The 25,095-nt window shown below is 45.3% G+C and overlaps 1 protein-coding gene across 3 annotated transcripts in view; it reads right to left on the bottom strand.

Annotated features, from left to right (window-relative positions):
- Positions 1–24,811, bottom strand: part of ZFYVE28 (zinc finger FYVE-type containing 28) — an 826,377-nt gene extending 801,566 nt beyond the window's left edge. Inside the window, exon 1 of one of the 3 annotated variants that reach the window (XM_086964197.1) lies at positions 24,509–24,811. In XM_086964197.1, the coding sequence (XP_086820323.1) occupies positions 24,509–24,547 (39 nt within the window). In that variant the 5' untranslated portion in view covers positions 24,548–24,811. The remainder of the gene's footprint in view (positions 1–24,508) is intronic. The other 2 variants (XM_086964196.1, XM_086964198.1) reach the window with 2 other exon arrangements.
- Positions 24,812–25,095: the final 284 nt, after the last annotated feature.

Below are 25,095 nucleotides of genomic sequence, written 5' to 3'. Positions count from 1 at the left end.
ATTACCAATTATAAATTTGCTCCAAAAACACCTTTACAGTATTTTATGTGTACTAGTGAGAGTGCTACACACTGCCTACACACCACAGAGAGAATCAACACTAAATACTGTTGGGCTCCGTATGTTAAATCATGTTATTCACATTTGTACAGCACCAAACACAACTGGTAAGGCAACCTAGGGTATTCTGTAGCTCAGCACACATTAGTGCGGATTACATTGGTATTACTGTATTAGAACTTGAAACATGAAGCATTAACCTACTGCATAGGGATTTAGAACTTATGCCAGGGGAGTATGCACATTCCAAAATGAAAAGAGGGAATCAAAATTGTATACCTATACGAGCAATAAAAGGAAACAAATATGAAAAACGAGGTACTGGATTTGAAATTCTCTGTTGAGGACTAGTCAAATATGCAATACAAAGTGCTCAAAATTGTCAGTCTGTTATTGATAATAGGTCAATATTTCCACAGCATCAAATAAAGAATGCTGCAGTCTTCTTCAGAACAAAACTCCAGTAGCATTTCCCATCTAGCGGTCATATAGGTATTCATAATATTTGCTGAATTATTTGCTAATTATACTTAGAGGACCTTTCTCTCTATCATTATAAGATCACAAACATAGCTAATACTCATTCCTTGCGTGCTGTTTGTTGATGTTAAGATACAGAAAGGAAGATCCATCTTTTTGCTTCGCTGACTGGCAAACGGGTGGCATTTTCTAAAGTAACAGTTTTAGCCAAATAAAGCAACCTTACAGAGCTGTCCAACAACCATATAGACAGTTTGACCTGTTTGGGAGTCAAAAGAAGGATGATATTTAGGCCGTGCAAAGTGTGGACTTCCGAACGTCCTTAAGGTGAATTGATCCTCAACTGTTGTGGAAGATTGTTCAAAAAGGCCATTGACTGACCAGAGATGAGTTTTCCTTCTCAGTGGAGAGGGAACACTTCAGTAAGGCAGAGGAAGAACGAAGCTTGAGCCTAGGAGCAGTGTGAGTATATTTGGCAGAAAGAAAAGGCATGCAATTGCCATACAGGCCACAATGAACGTTGCAATTGGCTTTTACCATGACTTGTCAGGACAATGGAAACTAATGTAACAATTTCAAGGCTAGGGTAATATAGTGATAGTTGTGATGTCGACCACTACATCCGTAGCTATGTACTGCAGATGCTTTAGTCTACAGAAAGAGACCATGGTAGACCGTGCATTACTAGGGGGAAAACTTCAACAGAGAAGTCAATGACAGAAAAAGCAAGTTTTGGATACCACAACCCATCTGGGAGGCATTGCCCACTTCTGCATTAAATGTTATACCCATGTAAGCAGGTCACCAATACTTTAGGCCAAAAATCTCAAAGTGCTTCCACCACAAGCATAATTAATTCATTTTCTTAGGCTGCTATAGCAGTATAGGGACCTGGCAATATGCTAGGGAAATATGCTGTAGTCAGTAGGTATGAAGAAGGGGGGTGTTCTGGCGAGACTCTCTTGGCTCCTCAATAAGGAAGGTGCTAAAACAAATATCATGCAAACTAACCCAGATGCAAGGACACATTGACCAATAGCAAAAGTATACAGGAGGAATTTACACAATACTACACGCACCTCTATACTTTTGCAAGAGGTCCATGGAGATTTGTCTTGATGAGAGTCGTGGTGTGGTTAGAAGACTATCATAGACAATTCCTTAGTAATCTCATCTCTGTATACAAGCTACAACAAGATACATGTGGCGACAGAGGCACTGGCAGGAGGCAAGGCACCCAGCTCAAACGGGCTGTTCGTCGAGTTTTATAAAGCACTCAAGCATGCCCCCTATCACTGTTACTTTGGGTCAAACTTCTTCTTTTTTCCAGACATTGTTACTTTTTATCATAGCAATGGACCTGCTGGCTTGCCAGTTTCTAGACAATTATGTGTTACAGGGACTCACCTTGAGATCGTCTCCATGTACACTGATGACAAACTGCTTTTCGTTAGGGCCCCCAAGACAATTTTATATCTTCTATTGAAGAAGTAGTACCATTCGGGCGCTACTCTGAGCTTGTAATTATTTGGTAGAAGATAGACCTATTTCCTATTACTAGTGCTACACTGAAGAGTACACTGCAGTATCCAATATGCTGAGTCAAGGACTCTGTTAGATATCTAGTAATCATGCTTCATTGAGAGATGGAGATGGAGGTCAGACTGAATTGGGATCCGGAAATCAATGCACTCCAACATCACATACACGTATCGACAACTCCCTCTATTGCTTGGCGGCAGGGTCGCTTTCATTAAAATGATTGTCCTACCCACATTTCTCTATCTCTTCATGAATATTCCAAGACCACTCACCTGCAGACTCTTTTCCACTCTCCGTGCCTTACTGATCAAGGCAGTAAGGATTTATCATGAAAGATAGAAATGCTTTATTAATTATAATACTTGCAGATGGATTATGGTTACTGAAGTCAGCAATAGTGATGTACAATTTGATTTAAGGTGGCACCCTCCTATATGGTTTTTGCTATATATTGTATGAGAGGTGGGTTACTGTGATTTTTGGGGTCATTACCCTTTAGGGGTCAAATGTATCGTTATCAAAAGGTATTCCAACCAGTCTTATCTATATTTGTAAATTACTGCATAGTATTTAGTAGTTTGTCACAAGTGTACTTTTCCGACTCTAAAGAAAAGGCACAAACTGGACAATCATTTATTGAGTGTTATTATTGCGTGCCATCAAATGGCGATTAATAGCCCATACCACCTTCCCTATGTAGGCCTGGGACTGCTCTGCACCACTACCCTGAGAGAGTCCAGTGCTACAATGGAGTGTTTGGTTTCCAGTGAGTGGGTAATTGTGCACCTATTACTTGTGCAGGCCTCACAACTAATAGCCCATTTCCTTACGCTGATTTTTAGATCTCCATGTCACTTTCGCCTGGTTTAATCGCATGCAGTTCAATCTAATAACATTTACTTCAGAGCTGGTTCAATTACAACACATTGTCCACAGTAGTCCTTGCATATGCTGCCAAAAAGCAGGCCAGCCAACTGCTGATCTTTGAAGAACATACGTTTTTCCACCACTGATATTATACCGATGTGCCGTTTGACACAGATGATGGAAGGAACTGACATCAAATGCACAGAGTGGGGTCCTATACAAATGTGGCACACCACACTTCGTAATGTGTTAAAAGTAAAAGAACAATGTCCTCCCTAAAGAGGGCAAGCGACCTACCTACAACAGACAATGCCTGTCACTACAAACTCTTCTGTAATTGATAATGTGCTCTGTCTAGTGGTACCCTATGTACAACTGGGAAGGAGTCATCGTCCTGTTGTGTAATGCAGGCTTTAGCCCCCCCAACGGAAGGGCTTATTAGAGGCATTTGCATATAACTGATGTCAAACTAAGATAATTAGTTCTAATAAATTAAACACGCCTTTACTGTCTGGAGCAAACGTGGTCTAAAAACGTACTAGGTAGAAGACACTGTAAAAATAGATCTTTTAGCAGTCAAAAGTTATGACATTTGTTGTTAGACTACCGTTCAATTAAAAAAAATCTATTTCAAGGTGGAGTACAATGGTTTGAAAGTACTTACTGGAAGAAGATGTTTTAATCTCCCCATTAGTTCACTCCCATTTCATTTGCTCAATTTACAGATCTGTAGGACGTGACCACAGCTGCAGCATTACATGCACTCCACTGCTGAGAGCACTGGACCATCTCCAGCTCAGGGAAGCTGGCAAGCCTCCTTGACAGACTTGCAGGTCCACCACAGATGATTCAGGAAGTGTCCTTTGTATTTCAAGGTCCCGGTAGTAAAGATCAGCTGCCTAGCTCTATTTACAGCCAGTTAATGGAGGTGGTGCCTAGAGGTCAAACTGCCCCTTGGCATCCTGCTCTAATCTGTAACACTCTCACAAGCTAAATATTTGATGTTTTGGGATGCAGACAACCGAAAGGCAGCTAGCAGACAGTGCATTATTCTTGGTTTCACTCAGTCGAGCGTTGGCATACATTGCTAGCACGTAAAGCTTTTTGATCAAGGTAAAAATGTAAAACAATACCAACTTCAGTCACTGCTGTACCAGTAAACCGGATGCCAGTGGTTACCCGCAGGAAGGTATTGTAATGAAAGGGGGTTATATGGAGAGATTTCCAAAATGAATGACATCAAACCAGAGGTGCCACCAATAAGAGCTGCGACAGTTGAAGCAGACAGTTTGCACATGATTGATGGCACAGGCGAAGATTTTTCTAATCAAAAAAATATATATCACCTTAACTCATGCGGAGTCTCGGTAAAGAAGAACAGAATGGGCGGCCCAAACACACAATTTCAGTGAACCGTGTACCTATCTCGCTAAATAGGAATTCTGTGCTCTAAATCGGGCTTCTTTTACGGGTACAGGGGACTGAAATTACAAATAACAAGGAGGAGTGGGCATGCTCAGTCATGAGTGGGTGCGTGAAAGGCTGCATGGGGCTGTAAGTGGGTGTGTCAATATCAGTAACGTCATTTGAGATGTCATCACTGATGTCACGGACCATGTCATGAGTGATGTATCAAGCAGTGCATTGCATGGGCAAAGTTATAGTTAGCTCAGGTAACTATAATTGCTGAATTTCAATGGTTTCGTTCAAGCGAAATCTGAACCCAACTATAACATCCGTGTAACCTTTGTTTTTCAGTGAATTTGTAAAGTTTTTTAAACATATTTCCCAACTATAATGTCTCTGGAACCTTTGTTTTTATCAATTAATGTTTTAAAAAAATGTACTTGTATTTCCTAACTGTAACCTTTGAGAGTGGGTGTGTGACTGTCTGTCTGGGTCTGTGAGTGGGGCAATAGGTCTGTGAGTGGGTGTGTGATTGGCTGTTTGGGTCTGTGACTGCCCGTGTGTGTCTGTGTGGTGCTATGGGTTTTGGGCATTTGCATACCTAGGGGATTTAAAATGGAGAACCATGGACTTTGCTCTCACCAGGAGACGAAAATAAAGAAACCACTTGTTACAGTCACTGCAGATCAGATTGCGCTTCAATAGTTCAACGATGCATTTATCTCCATTAAGGATTTCATATAGTTTTTAAACGTGGGATATGAGAGGAAACACACTTGCTTCAATTTGGCCAAACCCAGGAAAGTGGTGGTACCCGGAGCAAAATACGACACGGGAGGGGGGAAGCACTTTTGTGCCCTGGGAGGTGGCGGTTCCTAGGTAAATTACAGGGGGGCTGGGGGTGGGAGGGGGGGGCAGCGTGGGCACTCTCTTTTATACTTTATAAGCCCCAGGAAGGTGGTGGTCCCCAGGGCCTTTAAAAGCCTGAGGAGGGAGGCCCACACGGTCCTCTCCAAATTAATAAATAGAGCCCCAGGGAGGTGGTGGCCCCCGGGGTTCAGGCTGGACTTGGAAAGGGTCGGGGGGGGGGGGGGCGCATGCGCTCTCTCTGTATTTGTTAATAAAATGGATGTCCCTGGCATCTGGCCCACCAAGGGGCTGAAAGAGAAATCAGCGCGGGAGACTGTGCTTTTTTTTTCTTCAAAAAAAACATTTTTCTACGAATTCACCTCTCCATGGCCATTTTGTGGCAAAAAGGTAAAAACATTGCTTTATTGCCTTGGCTAGGGGGTCAGGGTATTCCTACTCTGCCCCCTTTTCTTTATTTTTACATTGGAGGGGGGAGCTCAGCTGTTAAAAAAAAGGACATTTTTTAATTAATTGGTGAACATTTTACAAATATTATTTAATTTGCAGTTATTAAAAAACAAATATGGAGTTAGCATTCATAAAGATAGGAATTCCTCGGATTATTGCTTGCTGATAGTTTGCGCTCACTCAAAATCTACCATAACATGAGCACGTCCATACACTCTGTTGTGAACTTGCTACAGACATGAAATAGAACCATAACTCAGCCAACTACCATGCACAGTGTTCTATTATCATTTGAGATGGCATACATCACCAATTGCACCACTTACACACAACACTCAACCCCCTAGGAGGCCATCTCTCATATCTAAGTCGCTCCCTATTAGCACCAGGAAAACAGTGACACATGCCCTCATCACCAGCTGTCTGGACTACTGCAACTCAGTTTATGCAGGCACCACCAGCAAACTCATTAGAAGACTCAAGACGATCCAGAACGCAGAAGCCAGACTGAACCTCAACCAGCCTAAAAGGACCCACATCACCAAACACCTGAGAGACCTCCACTGGCTCCCCATCCAGGAATGATGTCTATTCAAGCTTCTGACCCACGCTTACAAGGCTCTCCACGACCAAGGACCTAAATACATGAACCACTGCTTAAACTTTCTACCAAACACCCGGAAAACTCCACTCTGCTCACCTCGCCCTCACCCAGAAGCCGCACATCTGCCGCTGCTGAACTGGAGAACACTCCTTCTCCCACCGTGCTGCCATGTCCTGGAATGCCCTTCCCCTCCACCTTTGAGCATCTTTGATAGACTTCAGGAAGGGACTTATGAGCCGGCTCTTCGACCAAACCCACAGCACTGAAACCTGAAGTGACTGAAACCCACAGCACAGCGCCTGGATACCCTCAAGGGTGATAAGCCGGGCTATACAAGTACTACATGATTGACTGAGTGATCGGTCAATTAAAAGCATACGTGCACCAACACACAACAGGATATCTTGACCTCAATTGTGTGTCATGCCTACGCCTGAAACAGTTCACAAAAGTTTAAAACATATTTAGGATTTAATGTTTCTCCCCACTTCAAGCCTGCTAGGACACACAAAAACACACTGATAAACCTTAAAAGAACATATTAAGAAAGACCTGCGCAGAACAAAGAGTCAAAGCTTCAAAGCTAGAAAAACGCATGAAATATCTAAAGCACATTCCTCATGCCACACAACTATTTCTCGTACAGCCAAAAAAAACTATCCTAAGTCACATCACACTACTAGTTCAGGAGGCAGAGCACATCATAGAGTAGTTAGCTAAGTGTTGCCATCCCTGTCATGGAAAAAGATCAATGAAAATGTATTCGGGTGCCCATACGCTGGTTGCACCCAGTGACTAGCGGTGAGGCCCAGCCGCACACCTCTTGGGTGTTGGCTCCCCAGGCACAGATCAACAGGGATCACCTAGGACCTGCAGCCTAGACTGCCTCTGCAGTCTACTTCCAGCTGAGGTGTGAATGGTCAGACACAACTGGATCCTACTCCCCGTGTGCACCAGGCCCTATTTTGAGGACATGCTACTGTCTAGCAGCCCGACTGAGGACCACCAAGTGATCGGCAGCTGAGAGGGGACTGCTCGTGGTGGAGCTGTTTGGCCCACATGGCCTACTATCCTGAAATGAGGTCCAAGGCCACACACTCTGCTGATCATATCTCGGGGCTGGGAACTTCTATTGCGGGTCATACTCGGGGGTGGGGGCTACCTGCTCCTGTGTGGTCTGCTGCTTACCTGTTGCTGCCATGGGGGCCCCCTGAGCTCCTTCGACAGTGCCACCCCTCAGCCCCCTGCCTATCCGCTCCTAGCTGCAGTGTGGTCTGACTCCTTGGGGGCCTTACATCACAGGGCATGCTGGGTGCCAGAGCGTCTCCTACTCATCACTGGCCCTGCAGAGGACTCTTTTGCCTGCCCACCCCCTTGCTGCATTTTGGGCGACACTCGGTGGGTGAGAACCCGGTCTGTCGCAGTGCCTCCTACCTGCTGAGGCAGCGCAGTGGGCTGGGCCCAGTTTCGCTGGGTAATGTTTGGGGCCTGGGCCTCCCAGTGTGGGCCTGCTCCGGGGGAGGATTCTTCTCCTCACAATAAGGAGGGAGTCTGTTTGTTGCTGCCGCGAGGGTCTCGGAGGGCCTCCTTAGCCTCATTGCCGGGCTTGCTCCCCTTTCCGCCACCATGGGGCCCCCCTACGGACTGAAGTTATGGATATTCTCAGGCAGTGGGTGGGTGCCTCAGGTGTTAGGTCTGACATAACGAGGTGTGCCACCCTCCACTCATAGCCCTTCATTAGACAGTGAGGGGGGGGCATGACGGTCGCCAACCTGGCAACATTCCTCCTCTACTTTGCCCCACGCTTCTATCGCTGGGCCCCCACTGCGACATATACATCCTGCTCCTACACAGCTACCAGCAAGCCCTAGACCCTGGACACTTTATGGGGTGATAGCTGGGAGAGGGGGGTGGGCTCTCTAGAGGGGGATCGGAACGCCGCTGCCACTCCTTGAACTCAGAGCATTTTACGACTCGTTCCAATTGTGGCAGCTGGCAAAAGGAAGCATGACCAAGTCTCTGTTCGGGAAATGTTCACCCGCTCTACTCCGGTCCTCACCAAGGACTCAACTTCTGCATCGCAACCCCGGTTGCAGTCAGATGTAGATGGGGCCCCGGACTAAGACCAAGCCCCGGTGACCCGGGCTTTCCTAGCCTCCCTTTTTGGATCTCTCAAATCAGTCCAGGACCTCAAAAAAAACCTCTCTCAGGACATACAAGAACTGCACCAGGACCTGTCCTTGGTGGGGAACAATTGTCCTCTCTTCAAGACAACGAAACCGCGAGAGGCAGAGATACTTCGCCAAAAGATAATCTGCTTTCACAAACAACCTCAGAGCCCAGGTGGAAGACTACTAAAATAGATCCTTCCGCAACAACATCCCCCTCCACAGGTTCCTCAGGGGCTTGGAGGGCTTAGACTACTAAAATAGATCCTTCCGCAACAACATCCCCCTCCACAGGTTCCTCAGGGGCTTGGAGGGCTTAGACATTCGAGAATATATTTGGGCGTTGAACCACTCTAACCTGGACTGGGAGGATAATGCGGACATACGGCTGGACATACTACTTAGAGTTGGCCAACCAAGTGGCCCGAATTCAAAGCCTCCAGATATCCTAACCTGTGTCCGCTATTTTGTAATCAAGGAGAACGTCCTAAAGAAAGAGAGTGCCAAGCAACCGTTCAATTTTTATGGCCATAAAATGTAACCTTTCCAGGATACTTCCATTCTCACCCTCCAGTGCCAAAGGAAGTTTAAACCCATCACAGACTAGTACTACTCCAAGGAGGTGTACTATGGCTGGGGGCACCCCTTCAGGCTGGTCTTTTGCCGAGAGGGAAAGCTTCACTAAATTAAAATGCTCAAAGATGCCCGCTGAATGCTCCACCTCCAGGAGGACTCATCATGCCTATCCCGGCCTGGCTCTACCCCCGGGTCCCAATCACGGGCCACATCATAGTCTAAGTCAGGTAAGCACGAAAAGCACCCTGGTCCTGGACCAGAGGAGCGAAACCAAAAGCGACGGGCAGTTCTGACCAGCTTGACTTCTGGAACTAGTGGAACTGCCTCATAGGTCTTGCTTTACCTGAGCTCAATGCCTGGGTAGTCTGCGCTGGGCTGGGCCATGGTCTTATTCTCTCGACCTGTGGTGGCAGAGGACGACATGCTGGTACACCGTACTGAGCTGGCATTTCACCCCTGCTGTCCCAAGCCCAACAAGTCACTTGCCATCAATAAAGGCTTCTACAGTTTACAGTTCTGTTCATCCTGTTTTGGGGTACTGGTTCTTACTGTGTTTGGCTCCTTCCTCTCTCTAAGTCTGCCAGTAGCTCCACTAGGTTTCAGGCATTGATAAACATTCCCCTAGGTGGCTCCCCTGGTTCATACCCTCTCATCCCAAAGCAGTCTAGCCATTCATACCTCATCTCGTCTGTCTGTATTCCTAGACCTTGAGGTGACTAACCTTAATGTTTGAGGTCTTCATAACCCCAAAATAATGGACAGCTGTCCTTTCCCTCTTAGAACAGTCGGGCAGCGACATATGCCTCCTTCAAGAGACCCACTTGCTCTCCAAAGATGCACATAGAATGCAGACACAATGGTTCACACAACAGCTTTGGTCTTCAAAACCTACGAAACAGGGCGGTTGGTAATTCTATTATAACGAAATTTAAAAAGGTGAGATATTATCTAAAATAGCTGAGCTCAAGGGTCGTCTCCTACTGTACAGGTGCCAGGCAAGCACTTTTCAATTCACTATTGCCGATATTTATGTACCCAGCAAGCACCAGGAGGCATTTCTTACAAGTGCCCTCGCTATCGTGGTCAGAGGCGACATAAGCTCCAGGGGCCTTCGCTGGTTGTCTTACTGTGGGTTTCACGACGTCTGGCGGCAACAACATCTCACCACAAGGGATTGCACATTTTATTTCGCAGAACTTAAACCTTATGCCTGCATTGATTATTTCCTGGCAAACCCAACTATACAGGGCCTTGTGTCTGATCACTTTCTCTTTCCCGGGTCCCTATATGACCAAGCTCCCTTGTCCCTAGTGCTACACCGTGATTTTCATCAATCCAGACCATCCAGCTTGAGTGTCCGAGACTTCCTCACTCTGCAAGGTGATCGCAGATTACTTGCACACCAACGATAATGGGGAAATGTCCATGGTCTCTTTCTGGGTGGCGCTACAATTAGTAGTGCGGGGGAGGGGTATGGGGGGACTCAAAGCCATATCAGCGGCGGATAACGCCCACTGGAATAAAATTTTTTTTTTAAAAAGCTTCGAACAGACTGTCTTGGTACTAGAGGCTATACATAAACTCATCAGTACCCCGAGAATATGGAGAAAATTGGAGAAAGCGCTCCTTTCCCTCAACCGTTTAGTTTTGACAGGGCAGAGTCTGCGAATGCATGTTTGAATTCAAGTTCTACCTAGGAAGCAATCGCTGTGGTCTGCTGTTAGGGCATCACCTTAGGGCCAAAATCTACACTGGATCAGTTCAGTTGATCCGTCCCAGCGCGTCCAGTAAAGTGCATACCAACACACACAGAGCATCAGCATTCCAAAACGTTTATAGCACCCTGTATGCTACTTCTGATGGTCCAGATGTTGACTCCTCCAGTTATCTTGAGTCTATTCTACTTGCTCAACTCCCAGCCCTTGACTCTGAAGAGCTGGAGAAATCCATCTGGATAGAAGAGGTGATTTTAGCTATTGCTCGCCTCAAAGTGATGAAATCCCCAGGGCCTATGACCTAGTTCTACAAGGTTTTTTGCAAGGACCAGGTCCCACTACTTGTGCATCTTTAGAACACCTTTGCTGACACTGGCACCCTTACAAACTCTATGCTTGAAGCCTTAATCTCTAATTTTGAAGTACGGCAAAGACCCTGCTCTCTGTGAGTCCTATGAACTTATCTCCCTCTTGAATATCGACGCAAAACTTTTTACTAGTACCCTGACCCAGTTATACTTTGCTTGGTCATGCCAAGCAGGCTTCTTTCCTACCTGTCTATGTGGCGACAACACCAAACATATTCTGCAACGAATTGATAAGATTCACAGGTCCGAGAAGTAAGCTCTGCTTATAAAGACGCAGAGAAAGCGTTCAATAGAGTCCACTAGCCCTACTTGTTTGAAATTCTGAAGCGATTTGGTATTGGTGGTAAATTTTGCCAATGGTTCTGCTGCATCTATTGTGCTCCAGAGATCCCGTAAGAATCAGTGGGGTTCAATCCCGGCCCTTTCCTATCCAGCGGGGAACAAGATAGGGTTGTCCCCTTCTCCCACCGTCTTTTCGCTCTTTTCATAGAAGCCTCTAGCCCAGTGAATACAAACTAACCCCACTATCTCTAGGATACCCTTTGGGGGGGGGGGGGGGGGGGGGGGCGATCATCATCATCATCTCATTAGCCTGTACGCAGATTATGTGATTCTATTGATTACTAATCAGACGTCCTCCGTCCCCGCCCTAGTGACGGAGATTCGGGCTTTTGGTACGGTCTCTGGCTTTAAAATGAATATGCACAGGTTCCACATTTTAAACCGCTCAGTTATCCCACCCCATGAGGTGCACTTGCACTCCCTATTACCTTTTGAATGGGCAAAAGACTTCATACTTTTCTTGGGCATAAGCTAGTGTGATCGATCCCTGAAACCTTATCACTCAACTGCCCTTACTTCACAAGTACTCACTGACCTAAGCACCTGGCATCGCCTCCGCCTCTCTTGGCTCTGCAGAGCTTCGGCTATTAAAATGGCTATACTGTCACGCACCCTTTTTCTCTTCCAGGCCCTCTCATTGACTCCATCAAGGCACACTTTGCGGTCCCTGCAACTTGACCTTAACAAATTCGTTTTGGATGGGGAAAAACCCGCCTCCAGAAGCATCTTTTTACCGACCACCTCAGCAGGGCAGCCTGGCCATCATCATGTTGGTACGCTACTTCCCAGCCTCCCAACTTCGCTTTCTAGTGGAATGGAGCTGACCACGTTCTGAAAAGCACTAGTGATTCATGGACAAAGACATAGCGGAAACCAACATATGGATGGAACCCTGGCTCCTCCACAAACAGAGCGTGGGGCCTCTATTTCTCACCAGTGACTAGCTCAGTCTTAAAAGTATGGGATGCCGTAGCAACTAAGGTGGGCCTGACCCCCTTTTCCTCCCCCTGACCCCTATACTATCTAACCCCCAGACTTTACCCCAAGGCTGCAACAAGAGGGATTCCATCGCTGGTAGGAGGGGGGGGTGCAAACATATCGGCTGCTTGTTTGACACCATAAATCAAATCAATCAATCAGGGGTTGGTAAAGCGCGCTACTCACTGGTGAGGGTCTCAAGGCGCGGAGGGGAAAGGTAGGGCAGCTCCGGTCAGTCGAAGAGCCAGGTCTTGAGAGCCCGTCTGAAGGAGTGCAGGGTTGGTGAGCGTCTTATTTCTACTGGGAGAGTGTTCCATGCTGTGGCTGCGGTGTAGGAGAATGCTCTCCCTCCGGATCTGCTTCGGCGGACGTGGGGTATCTCTGCAAGGGCAAGGTCAGCTGAACAGAACCTATTGGGTGCGTGGAAACTCATTCTACTGTTGAGGTACTTGGGTCCGATGTAGTTGAGAGATTTGTAGGCGTGCGTGAGTAGCTTGTAGGTGACTCTTCACAATCGGGAGCCAGTGGAGTTCTCGCAAGTGAGGGGTCATGTGTTCGTGGCGAGGTATCCCTAAGATGAGCCAGGCAACCGCGTTTTGGATGGTTTGGAGTTTGCAAAGTAGGGAGTTGTTGATTCCTGCGTAGAGGGCGTTGCCGTAGTCGCGCCTGCTGGTGATGAGTGCGCGTGTGTGACTGTCTTTCTGCAGTCAGGGGGGATCCATTTGAACATCTTACGCAGGTACGGAAGCAGTTGAAACATTTGGATGAGCTAGCGTTGATTTGGCGGTTCATGGAGAGGGAGGAGTCCAAGATTATGCTGAGGTTCCGGGCGTGGTCCATAGGGGTGGGTGGTGGGCCGAGGGCGGGAGGCCACCATGAGTTGCTCCATGCGGAGGGGTGGGTTTCGAAAATGAGAACCTTGGTCTTTTCGGAGTGGAGTTTGAGGCAGCTGTCCTTCATCCAGCTGGCGATGTTTCTCATTCCTTCCTGAAAGCTGAGTCTGGGTTACTGGTGAGGGAGAGGATGAGTTGGGTGTCGTCAGAGTAGGACACAATGCTGAATCTGTGCTGTCTGACGATGGTGGCGATGGGGGCCATGTAGATGTTGAACAGGGTAGGGCTCAGAGAGGAACCATGGGGAACTCCGCAGATTGTGTCGGTGGGTTCAGAGAGAAAGGGGGGGGGGGGGGGAGGAGCCTGACTCTCTGTGTTCGGTGGGAGAGGAAGGAGCGGATCCAGTTGAGGGCATTTTCCTGGATCCCTGCGTTGTGGAGTCTGGGGGTCAGTGTGCGGTGTGAGACCGTGTCGAAGGGGATTATCGACTTTGAAATCACATTGTCTTTGATACTTCCAGGTGCGCCACTGGGTGTTACAGTCAGGCATAAAGCTACATGCAGGAAGACCCCCTTTGAAAAATGGGTCCTCCTTAAGAATCATGAACACCCATTACCGAGCTTTATGCCTTACTGAGTAAAGGGAAGTCACCAAACACATCCACAAGTCAGGTCAGTTGGAAGGCATACCTGGGCAGGAATCCCACCACCAAAGAATCAGGAGATATTTACTATAAAGCTAAACACACAACTTAGCTAGCACCTAAACGGCGTACAAGATAGTATCCTATTGGTACTGGACCCCAGCCGTCTCCAGGCATGGAATCCGGAATGCTCAAAAGAATGCTGGAGGGGTGAAGAGATACTGACACCCTAATTCACCTCCTTTGGCATTGCCTGAAGCTAGATAGTTTCTGGGATCACATACTTGATAACATAGACAAAGCATTCAACATGACAATACAGAGATTCCCAGCCTATACCATCCTAGGGGTTCCTTACGCCTTGACATATCCACTTCACTCCATGAGAGGAGGACAGATGGCCTTAGCTTTGGGATCAGCTCATCAGGCGATACTATCGCTATGGGGTGCAGATCAGATCCTAGACTATACCGCCTGGCTTCATATGCTGTGGTTTACACTCAGAACCGAGAAGCTGTTGCCGTGTAGTTCCTACAAATCTCTATAGGATCTGCGCATTTAGTCAACATAAACTAAGAGATTGGAGATCAGACTGATTCCAGACACCCCCACAGGATATGTTAGCCTTTAGACCAGTTAGTTCCCAGTGCCACTATAAGCCCCCTAACCTTACCAAGAAGCAAATAGTTTCTGGCAACTATCCAACATGACAACCCTTGAACCTTCAGGGATACTGGAAACAGTACAGTACTTTTCGCTCAGTCACTCGTGCTCACTCAGTCTCACAGAAATGCACAGAATAAACAAAGGGGACGTTTTCAATAAGCATTTATTGAACCAGCGTCATTCTTGTATAAAACATGTTTGCTGCGCCAATCATTAGACAGAAACAGATATATAAGATTACAAGCACTAACAGAGTAAATAAAAGGTAGAATTCTACCATGGTGCTAAAACAGTTCATATATGCAGGCATATAGATACATGGCAGTAATCATGTTACTCCCACTATGCGGACCCTATCTAAATGTACCTAAGTGTACCAAGCATGTATGTGGGTGTAGAGCCAAGAATCCCCTAGGAAAGAGCCAACCCAATTACCTGATGGGAAAGAACGAAGGACCCAATCTTGATCCTGAGTTGGACAACCCACAAGGGATGTCAGATCACTGTGTGCTGGAGTTTCTGCATGCAGGGACTTCAGCGTCTCATGTCAGCATGGAAGCTTCTCCTCTAGTTACCCAGTAAATATGTGGTTCTTTTATACCCGAAAAGGTACCACCTAGATGAGTAATGTAACTGTGGGCCTGTCGTCCAAGGAAGAGGATAGCAGTGACTTTTGTACAGAGTTATTATACAGAAGATTGCAATCCTGCTGTGCATGCCCTAGGCAGGGGATTAATATCTGATGCCAAGAATCCTCATGCATACAAAATTAGGCTAGTTTTCTAAGAAAACCACACAACATTAATTTGGCACATAACTAAGAAAAAGGTCAGCGCCAGAACCTTTATGTAGAGCATGGTAGGACAAATGTAGGTAAACGGTCATGCAGCTACCTAGGCCTATACTGGGATACATTGGGGCTCATAACACTGTATCTAGCAGTTGACTGACAGCCCGAGACTTATCCAGACTGTGGGCAGCATTTGTCCACATCTTTTCATCGGAATATAACACACTTACATGCCCAACTTGCCATAAGCTGCTCTGCCTGCTCCCGGAGGCCACACCTACAGATAGCAGGACTTCAGCTTGTCCTCGATGACGCCGCACTCACTAAATTATCCATAACCTGGCCTACGGTGTTACTATTCCAAACCACCTAGCTTCATTTTGGGAAGGATTTTGGGGGGTGGCGGGGTTGTTGTCTTCGTATTTTTACTTGTTAGGTTTTATATTAGAATGCCTGTCAACGCTGCCAGCCCCAGGGTTGTAGGCGCACCGCTGTGTCCAACAAGATACATACATCCGCTTTATCTCAGGCTGCCGCACACTGGGTTGTAATCAATTAGCTGAGTACATTAATGATTTGCTGTGGCTTTAATAAAAATAATTGATCCATAAATGCATACCTTTAGGACCTGAAAAAGACTTGGACTCAAATATAAGTCAGATAGCCACAATAACATCATCCTTTCAGTCTGGCATGTGCAGTCTGCATACAGGATACAGTGGAATTAGCCAGACAAAGCAAATGACAGTGGCATGTTGGTCAACAAATTCTGGTCTCATGTGCCAAGAAGTGGAATAATTTAACTCCTTCCTGAGCACAAACATGTCTAGTAACCATTGAGACTTTAAAGGCATCTACTCTGGTATCACTCACTACTCTGGTGTCACTCACGAGAAGAAGCAGCGATGCGGACAGTGTAGAGATACACCTGTGCCTCAGCTACACGCATGCGAATGTGAGGCTCAAAGTGTGAAATCTCTTCAAAATGCAGCTTGAAGCATATTGGGCAAACTGGTCAATCCATAAACCACAATCCTACCACGTTACTTTACAAGGACACAGTGGCGCAATCAAGAACATAAATGCTCACTGAAACATTTAATGCAAACGTTAGTCTCAGTTAACCTACCACTCTTTACTTGCACATGCAACTCATCTTTTCAGCAAACAGCCACAGACTGCTTCTTCTGTGTATCCTTTCTGCTTCCCGCGTTATCAACAGCACAGCTGATCTTCTCTGGCAGAATAGGCTCAGTGTCCTTTTTACCTAAATGCAGAGCTCTTTGGCTTTCTACACCCGCACAGAACACCAAGCCGCTGCTCACACAACTATCTCAGTTTTCACTTTTCCACCTGGTACAAGGCACCAAGGCTTTGCCTTACCATGAACACACCTACAACCCCACAGGCTGCTTTTCCTTGTAGCACTTTGAATACTGGTCACCACTACGCTTGTCCACTTACGTTACCAGTTCATTGCTCTCCTCTAGCCGGAGGTCCCTCGTCCGGTCATATGTGGTCCAAGTTCTGTTCACAGTCCTACAAAATGATCATGAAAGGTGGCAGTGCAAATGTACATGGGCATATTCAAGACAGAAGATACGTCGCCTCACTAGGAGCTGGCATCCTTCTAAGCGAATTCACACTTCCAACAGGTACATGACACACACACATTCATCGCAAGATATCACAGCTCAGATGACAACGGAGAGAGACATTACCAGACTATAAAAATGACCTCTGTGCAATTGTGTTACCCACCACTCCACTGAAGAGCACATTTAGTTTCAAAGCTATGCTTTTAATCTCTCCAAACTGAACAGCATTGTAAACAAAGCCTGCTAGATTCAAACTGGAGGATAATTAAGACCTCGACAAATACCTTCCAGACTGTTTAAACGAAACTAAAGCCGAGGTAAGGCCCAGTTATCTTAACAACATTCTAAATTAGGAGACTATGGCTCTTAATAGGGCTTAAACACATTCCAGCTCTGGTTATTCAACGGTCTATTTAGGAGGTTGCTGCACTGGGGAGGCAATCTGCTTAAATGTGCAGCCACTCAACTGTGAAGAAAACAACCAGTAATGACAGGAATATGCTTTTCAGAGTCGTTTCATTGGGAATTACTATAGATGGTTCCGTTTCAGTTAGCAACAATTATGGCAAGCCACAGAGGTTAGCACAAAGTTAACTATTTCAGTGCAGTGGTGCCCGCAGAAGGAATGACCACATCTTCCTGTAGGCTCTCTAAAAGCAGGGCAACGGGTTTCTTACTGACATCCAATGCGCCTCGACAGGTCATAAAGACCCTTCGGTAGATCTACAACATCAGAACCACACATCCTCAGCTCATTAAACATGGCAGGGACACCCAATTTGACTAGAACACAATACCCAGAACGTGTCATTCCTGGACAATTCAGACTCCGGGCAGCGAAGGAACTAACTAAATAACTGCTAGCACCAGCAGACAGCCTACAGCACCATCAATGATGTGCATGACAAAAAAGCCAATAAAAATGCAAATAACACAACATAAGACAAACGGGGCTGTACAGCAGTAGCTTACTAACCATCACCTACATAATTCCATCATTCTACACTAAGCATTCAACACGCATCCATGCTACGGTGCTTCCACGTGGGTGACCTCTCCACACATACCGTATACAACTCTTATAGAAAGCACAGCTCACAAAGGGCTTTGGTAGTCCCGCACCGCCTCCCCAAAAACAGGAAAAGACTCAGAAAAGAAAGAGCTCATCAAATTCTAACAGCAATGGTGAACTCTCACAACAACTAAATTCAAAGAAGAGAAATATCCCACATAGTAAACCATGTACAGCAATTGCTCCTTGGAGGTATTTTGTCAAAGGTGTTTACACTAAAAACAAGAATTATCAAAAAAGCGGGTATACAACAGTATATTAGAGAAGGTCTACTGTTAAGCTCTGTTAGTAACAGAATATGAGAATAAATGACTTAATCTGAAGGTAATGCCTCTTATGTTAGGTAGCATCTGTAAAGGATGGTGCCAGACACTTCTTTGGCTTCTTGGTACTGTTGCTTTAAACATGTCCAGTAAACAGAAAACCCGATTTGGAAGCATAATGGACCTTTTTCAAAAGGCATTTTCATTAGAAAACATAATTAAAACTAAGCACAGCAACCTGTGGCAACTTACAACACTCGTCCCATAAGTAGTGCAAGGTATATTATCAGACAGAGGGTCCAGTCTGTACACCTAGAAAGCAATAAGTAAATAGATGAGCTAAATGTGCAGCACTGGTCTACGGTGGCAAATATGTAACAGGTTGGATAAGATAGGATTGCTTCAGTTTGGTACACTGTCTAATCATGTTTTAGTTTGGGGGACTTGTGTACCGTGGCAATAAGTAACCAGGTTTGCTAAACATATTTTACTTTGGACACTGATGTACAGTGGCAATAGGTAACCAACTGGACTAAACAGGTTTTAGTTTAAGGCACTGGCGTATAGAGGTAATGTGTATCCAAATGTGCTAAACATGTTTTGCTTTAGGACACTTGTGTACGATGCCTATATGTAACCAGCTGGGTCATATGGATTTTAGTTTAGGGCACTGGTAATGTATAACAGACGTGCTAAACATGTTTTACTTTAGGACACCTGTGTACGTTGGCTATATGTATCCTGCTGGGTATATAGGTTTTAGGTTAGGGCGCTGGTGTATGATAGTAATGTGCAGCCAGATTTTTTAAACACGTTCCACTTTGGAGCTGTAGCTTACAGTGGAAATATTTAATCAACTGGCCTAGACAGGTTTAATTTTGGGGTATTACCACACACACAGGTAAAAATCTACAAAGACTTAAAAGAAAAAAAAGAAAAAAAATAGGAAAGAGAAGTACGTAACCAGAAATATATTTCCTGGAAAGGTTGAGTGTATTCTGCTTGCAATCCATGCCTTGGATCTACAATATTATCTTGTTACTTGTATCACCTCATGTCGGTGGGTTAGTAATTTCCTGGATCACAAACAGAACGAATGGGAGTGACTAATATTTCATTTAGGAAATTATATGAAAAAAAGATCAACCGCACTTAAAGGAGTGTACGAGGGATTATGCCAATACAGTTCTGTAAATATCGTTTTTAACCGAAAGAATGGATGGAGACATAATCAGTACAAACCCCAAAAAAAATGAAGAATTGGATGAAACGCCAGTAAAGCAACTAACAGGGAAACTGCTCCAGGATCGTTCGCATGCAAGCTGAAACTTCAACAAAAGTGATTTGGTAGTTCGTAAATGTAATAATTAATACCTTTGGGAAGTTAATCCCGTCAATGAACATAGTTACTGATTGTTTTGTAGTAAGCTGAGTTGCCAAAGTTATCAAGTGTCCATAAGCAACTGATGATCCTTGAGGGAAACAGACGCTAGTTTCATATAGTTCTTCCGAGCTTTTATGAACACCACGTTTAAGAGCCTATGGGGATAATCAACTGGATCAAGAGGCATATAGTGCCACTGAGAGGTTGCGTGCACATAACGCAAAAAACTGACAAGCCTGTTTCGTGCCCTATCTACACCCCCTACCTCTGACCCCCCCTTCATGGAAGATCACCCAAAATTGAGGAATACAGTGAAGTTCTTAAAATGCGGAGGACAACGGAGTGATGCATGTACTAAAACGCAGATACTGTAAGTGGCAAAACAAGACCATCCATGGTTGCCCCCTTCTCTCTTGCAATGTTACCATGGATCCACACTTTCGGAAAGCTTGCCACCAAGGTGGAGGACATTCTTCCCAATGTGCAGAGGCTTGGCAACCCCAATCCTTAAACTCCTCAATCCATTAGCACGGATACATGTTTTACACCCTGCTTTACTTCAAGTCAAAATTTCCAATATGCCGGTGAACAGGCACCAAATGAAGCTGTGCAGCACATGATTCCAGGCTGCTGCTTAGTCCCAGCGTGAACTGTAAGTGTGAACACAGCCAGGCGGAAAAGCGGAGTAGGTAAATGGTGTGTGTGCGGGGTCTGTAGCAGAAAATAAACGTGTTTCAATAGAACGGTTTGTACCACAGTTCTGAAGTCTTACATTTCTGTATATACTAGGTTTATTATGACCCAATTTAATGGTACTCCTTTTAGCCACCTAGTAAGGATTAATTTGTAAAGTTTTATATAGCGCGAAAATGGCCCGAATGGGTATCAGACATGTACATCAGAAAAAAGGATACGATTAGTCAATAAGCAAGTAAACATCCTGAACATTTGAAGTAAACCAACCGATATACAATAAAAGCGTAGGCAAACATGAGGAACATGTAGCGAGAACATAAGTTGCATCCCGAAAGTGTCTCAAACAAATGATAGCTGTGTGGTCTCTAGGGTATAAAAAGTTGGTTATCTTGTCTTCAGTACGATTGTTGTAACTGGTTATTCAGGACAAATCCTTTGACTTGTATTTTGAATGAGGAGGTCGAAGGGTTGGAACGGACATCGGGTGGAAGAGCGTTCCAAAGATCAAGAGCTATACTACTCTCCAGGACTCAATCTTGTGACCAGAGGTCACATCATTCATTACTAATGTGCCCATTACTCACTGAGCTATTTCACTGGATACAATAAGATACTTTCTAGATCGGACTTTACAAACACAGCATGCAGCGATCATGTGCTAAATAATTTCAAAGACAAGAATAAATGTCAACCCCTATTGCGTGTGGAATTGCTGGCAGTCAATTGGTTGAGCAAACAGCATCAATCTTAAGGAATGCATATTTGGCAATGCACCACATTCTTCAAACAGCAGCTACATGTCCAATGTCTTCCATTGGAAGAAACCAATTTATGTTGGTATACATAGCTATTCAGATATATTACTTAGCATTATCTTACCACGGGGTGCCCTTAGTATACATTAAACAATACAATGTATATGTTATAAGCAGCGTTTTCTCAAACTGTAAGCATCAAAAAGATACGAATGATGGCAACACAAATAGCGTGCTTTTTTTATTTCACATTGAGTCTCACTCTATAACAGTTATTAGTTTAAGCATATGATCATCATGCCAAATGATCTATGCCATCTACAACAACTTTAGACAGGCGTGCCTTTTTAGCAACAAGTATTTACATTTGTGCGTCTGTAGTTTTGATTTTAGCATTGTAGGTCAGCTTAAATATCTCAGAATGCTGGTGACCAAGAATAACTGCCTGTACATGTGTCGAAGAAGTACAGCAGGTGCTTAATGAGTGTTGGTCTGTTTGTGCAAACCTTGGGTGTGTTGTACAGCAAAAACCAAAGGCTACAGCATTCAAACCAAATATTAGCCCAGCAAAAGCGGCTAGTACAGTTGTTGGAAGTACTAAATTATATTTCATCTAAACAAATTCTTTATCATGTGTATCTGGGGATTCCCTCATAAATACGTATGGTCCAGAATCTCCTAAAAGTTACCACGTGGTGGTATAAGCAATTTGTGAAGCGCATGCAATTTTTACTAGAGTGCACTCGCCACTAACTGGTGGAGACCTCTAAACACGCCAAAATGTAACCAAGTCAAAGAACTCAGAGTAGGGTGGGGAGGAGTGTGGAAGACATGGGTAGGGCAAGTTTACCACAACGAGTGACAACTTTCACCTAAGATTCATGCAATCTTTCCACCACACCAACAGACACTTGTCTGTGGACAAAAGGAAAGCACCATAGAGTGCTCAAAATTGTTAAATCTTTGTTCCACAACTTCCTAATCCTTACAGTCACGAACAATAATTGTTTCAGTGCCTAATACGCTACTATATCCTGAAATTTTCAGAAAGCTTGACACTTATGACACAAAAAGGCAATGTTATAATAAATTTGTGTACCACAAAGAAAGAAAAAAAGCACACCTGGAAAAAGCAGCGTGTGCTAAAGCAATCATAACAACTTACAGTCCTGAATTATAAGGGTGGTGTGGGGGTTAAAATAACATTTGGCACAGCACACACACAACATTGTAGGACTAAAGTTGTGTTGGACATCAGATGATCGTCTGCACTGAAGGTGTATTGCATTTGCAACAACATCACAAGTTCATATATTTGCAATTACAAATGAATACCCAGGCACATTTTTTAACACGTTTTTAAAAGGATATGGAGAGTGACTGGTGGTTGTAAATACTACTGAATAGAACACAACAATATTCAAAGTTTACAGCAGGGATTCTATGTTCAGTTTTCCTGAATATTATTCATAACTTTAGCAGAAAAGTTAATTTAAGGCAGAAGAAAATGTCAAAAGAGGTTTTAGTTAAAAAAAAAAATATATATATATATATATATATGTATATATATATATATATCTCAAACAAAGAGTTGTCACTAGCTTCGAGGCGCACACAAAAACACAAGTAGGACTCACTTCTTCTTTTGCTAGGAGGTCCGTTTATTCATTAGAATATATATATATATATATATATATATATATATATACACACACACATATATAATACACACACACGAGTATGGTCTTCGTTTGATTTGGCACATAAGTTTAAATAAGGCAAAGCATCATAGATTAAGTGCACCAATCTGTGTAAATGTGTGAGGCTCATGATTTATTTAAGTAAACAAGTACAGTAGTTTGCTAAAGGCTTGCATATGGTCGTGTTTACAACCACAGCCCAATATTATAACCGCGTTTTCCTTAAAAATGTAACTGAAATATATGTGTGAGGTAGACTCACGTAAATAGGACGCAAAATCAGACAGGCGAAATATCCGTTTATAACAAAAATGGAAATGCACGGGGAATATCACAAAACTGCATGGCAACTAGGAAGAAAAAGCTGGCTCCGCCACTGGCTGATACAGCCGGAAGAAGTGTGCATCATCCTAACAAAGGGATATTAAACATTGTACGGAAACAATCCCATCTGCTGTCATAAAATACATAAGACGGGAGCTGCACAGCTGCTGAAAACACGCACAGGTGGTGGCCTCTCCTAGGTGCACCCGAAAACCACAACACATACGCGTGCAATGACTGCCACCCTCACGCACACCACACCAGTGGAAAAACCTCTACCACCACCTGTGCTTTGGGGAAAGCACGTGAGGATCTGGGACACGAGTCCACGTCCCACAGCACATTTCAATGAAAATAAAGGGACGGTCAACTCATGGAAGTGTCAAGTACAGTGCGGGAGCCCGCGCCGGCTCCTCCCTGTGCCGGTGCGTCCTGCTACAAACACCAACACTCCCTCGTGCCGCCAGGTAAGACCCATGAACATCCACAAATGGCAACAACAACCTCGCCATGGGGCACACAATCAACCTTGTACAGTTAAAAAAAAATGAAAAGACGCGCTTCTGGGCTTTGCGCCCGCCAGGAAATCCTTTTCAAATGAGAATCTTGAGCATGGCATGAAAGATATGTTCACCTCGCTGTAAACTTCTATTGTAAGATCGCACCAGCCCCAGGCATGGCGGCGAGGGAAGGAGGGAGGGTGGAAACTCGCCGACCTGACAACAACAAAGGAGCCTGGTGTGACTCAGTCTCAGGCAGGTGATCTCAGGCCCAGAGAACCAGGTGGCGAGGCACGTGCTTGGGCATCTCTGAGCCGGGGTGAACGTCCCAACGTCCCCCCGACCCCCGACACTCAAAACCAAAAGGGTGATGATGGCCCAGGAGGGGTGGGCACGCGCTGCCATACCCACCCACAGACTCATGGGCACGCACCCCGGTCATTAACACACGCACTTTCATGTGCGTGGTAACATCACCGAGTGGTGGCTCAATGTCTAATGGAAGTGTGTAGGGGTGCGGGGTTCCCATCAGCTAGTTTCCGATAACCCACCTGGATTATAAAGTAGGTGTCTGAGGTCCCCAATCATCAGACAACCCCCCCCCCGCCCCCCCGCTCGAAGGGCACTGCAAGTGTGATGACCTATCCCATGCTTATCACGACTATCGCGGTATAGTGAAGTTTGAGGGTGAGGGTCTGTGCCTCAGTTCTGAGGTGACAGCCACACCTTGATGAATGACACAAGTCTGCCCCATCACTCCCCATATTTTGGCGGACTCTCCACTTAAAATGCCAAAGGGTGAACAGACCCTGACGTGATGCTGACTGGGCATCCCTAGTCCGGCCAGGAAGGACACTTACCTTGGGTTTGTACAGCCACTTTCTGAACCTGTTCATCATGCCCTACTGTGTCCTGCTCCTGCTGACAGGGCTCTGATCCTGCTGAGCCCGGGCTCTCCCCTTCGGCTGTGCAGTCCCCGAGTTAAATCAGCTGTGAAATATTTCCCTCCTCCTGCCAGTGCCTCGGGTTTCTCCGGGGCTGCCGAGCTGGGACAGCGGGGGAGGGGGCGCCGCTGCGGTATCTCCGGCACTCCAGTGACAGCCACACTCCTGCCGCTGCAGCAGAGCAGTTACAGGCGGCTTACATTACTCCGCAGCGAAAGAGGCGACGGACTTCACAGTCAAGTGCACTCAGCATAGGCACAAACAAAGGACTAACGCTGGGTAGTTTTCCCACGCGATGTACAGTGTAATAAAATAGGAACCATCTTGGGGCTGTCCTGATCCTTTGTTTAATGGGCTGAGGATTGAAAACGCAATGTAGGTATCAAAGGATGCCGCTTTCCACGCATACTAAATGAAGTATATATTATTTATTTATTCAATGTTATAGGCATTGGCCTGTAGGCTGATATCAAGATGAGGCCGGTGGAGACATCACTGTCGCA

This window comes from Lissotriton vulgaris, chromosome 3_2, assembly GCF_964263255.1.
Source record: "Lissotriton vulgaris chromosome 3_2, aLisVul1.2, whole genome shotgun sequence".
In the NCBI taxonomy this organism is placed as follows: Eukaryota; Metazoa; Chordata; class Amphibia; order Caudata; family Salamandridae; genus Lissotriton; species Lissotriton vulgaris.
This window is presented reverse-complemented; position numbering and strand designations above follow the sequence as displayed.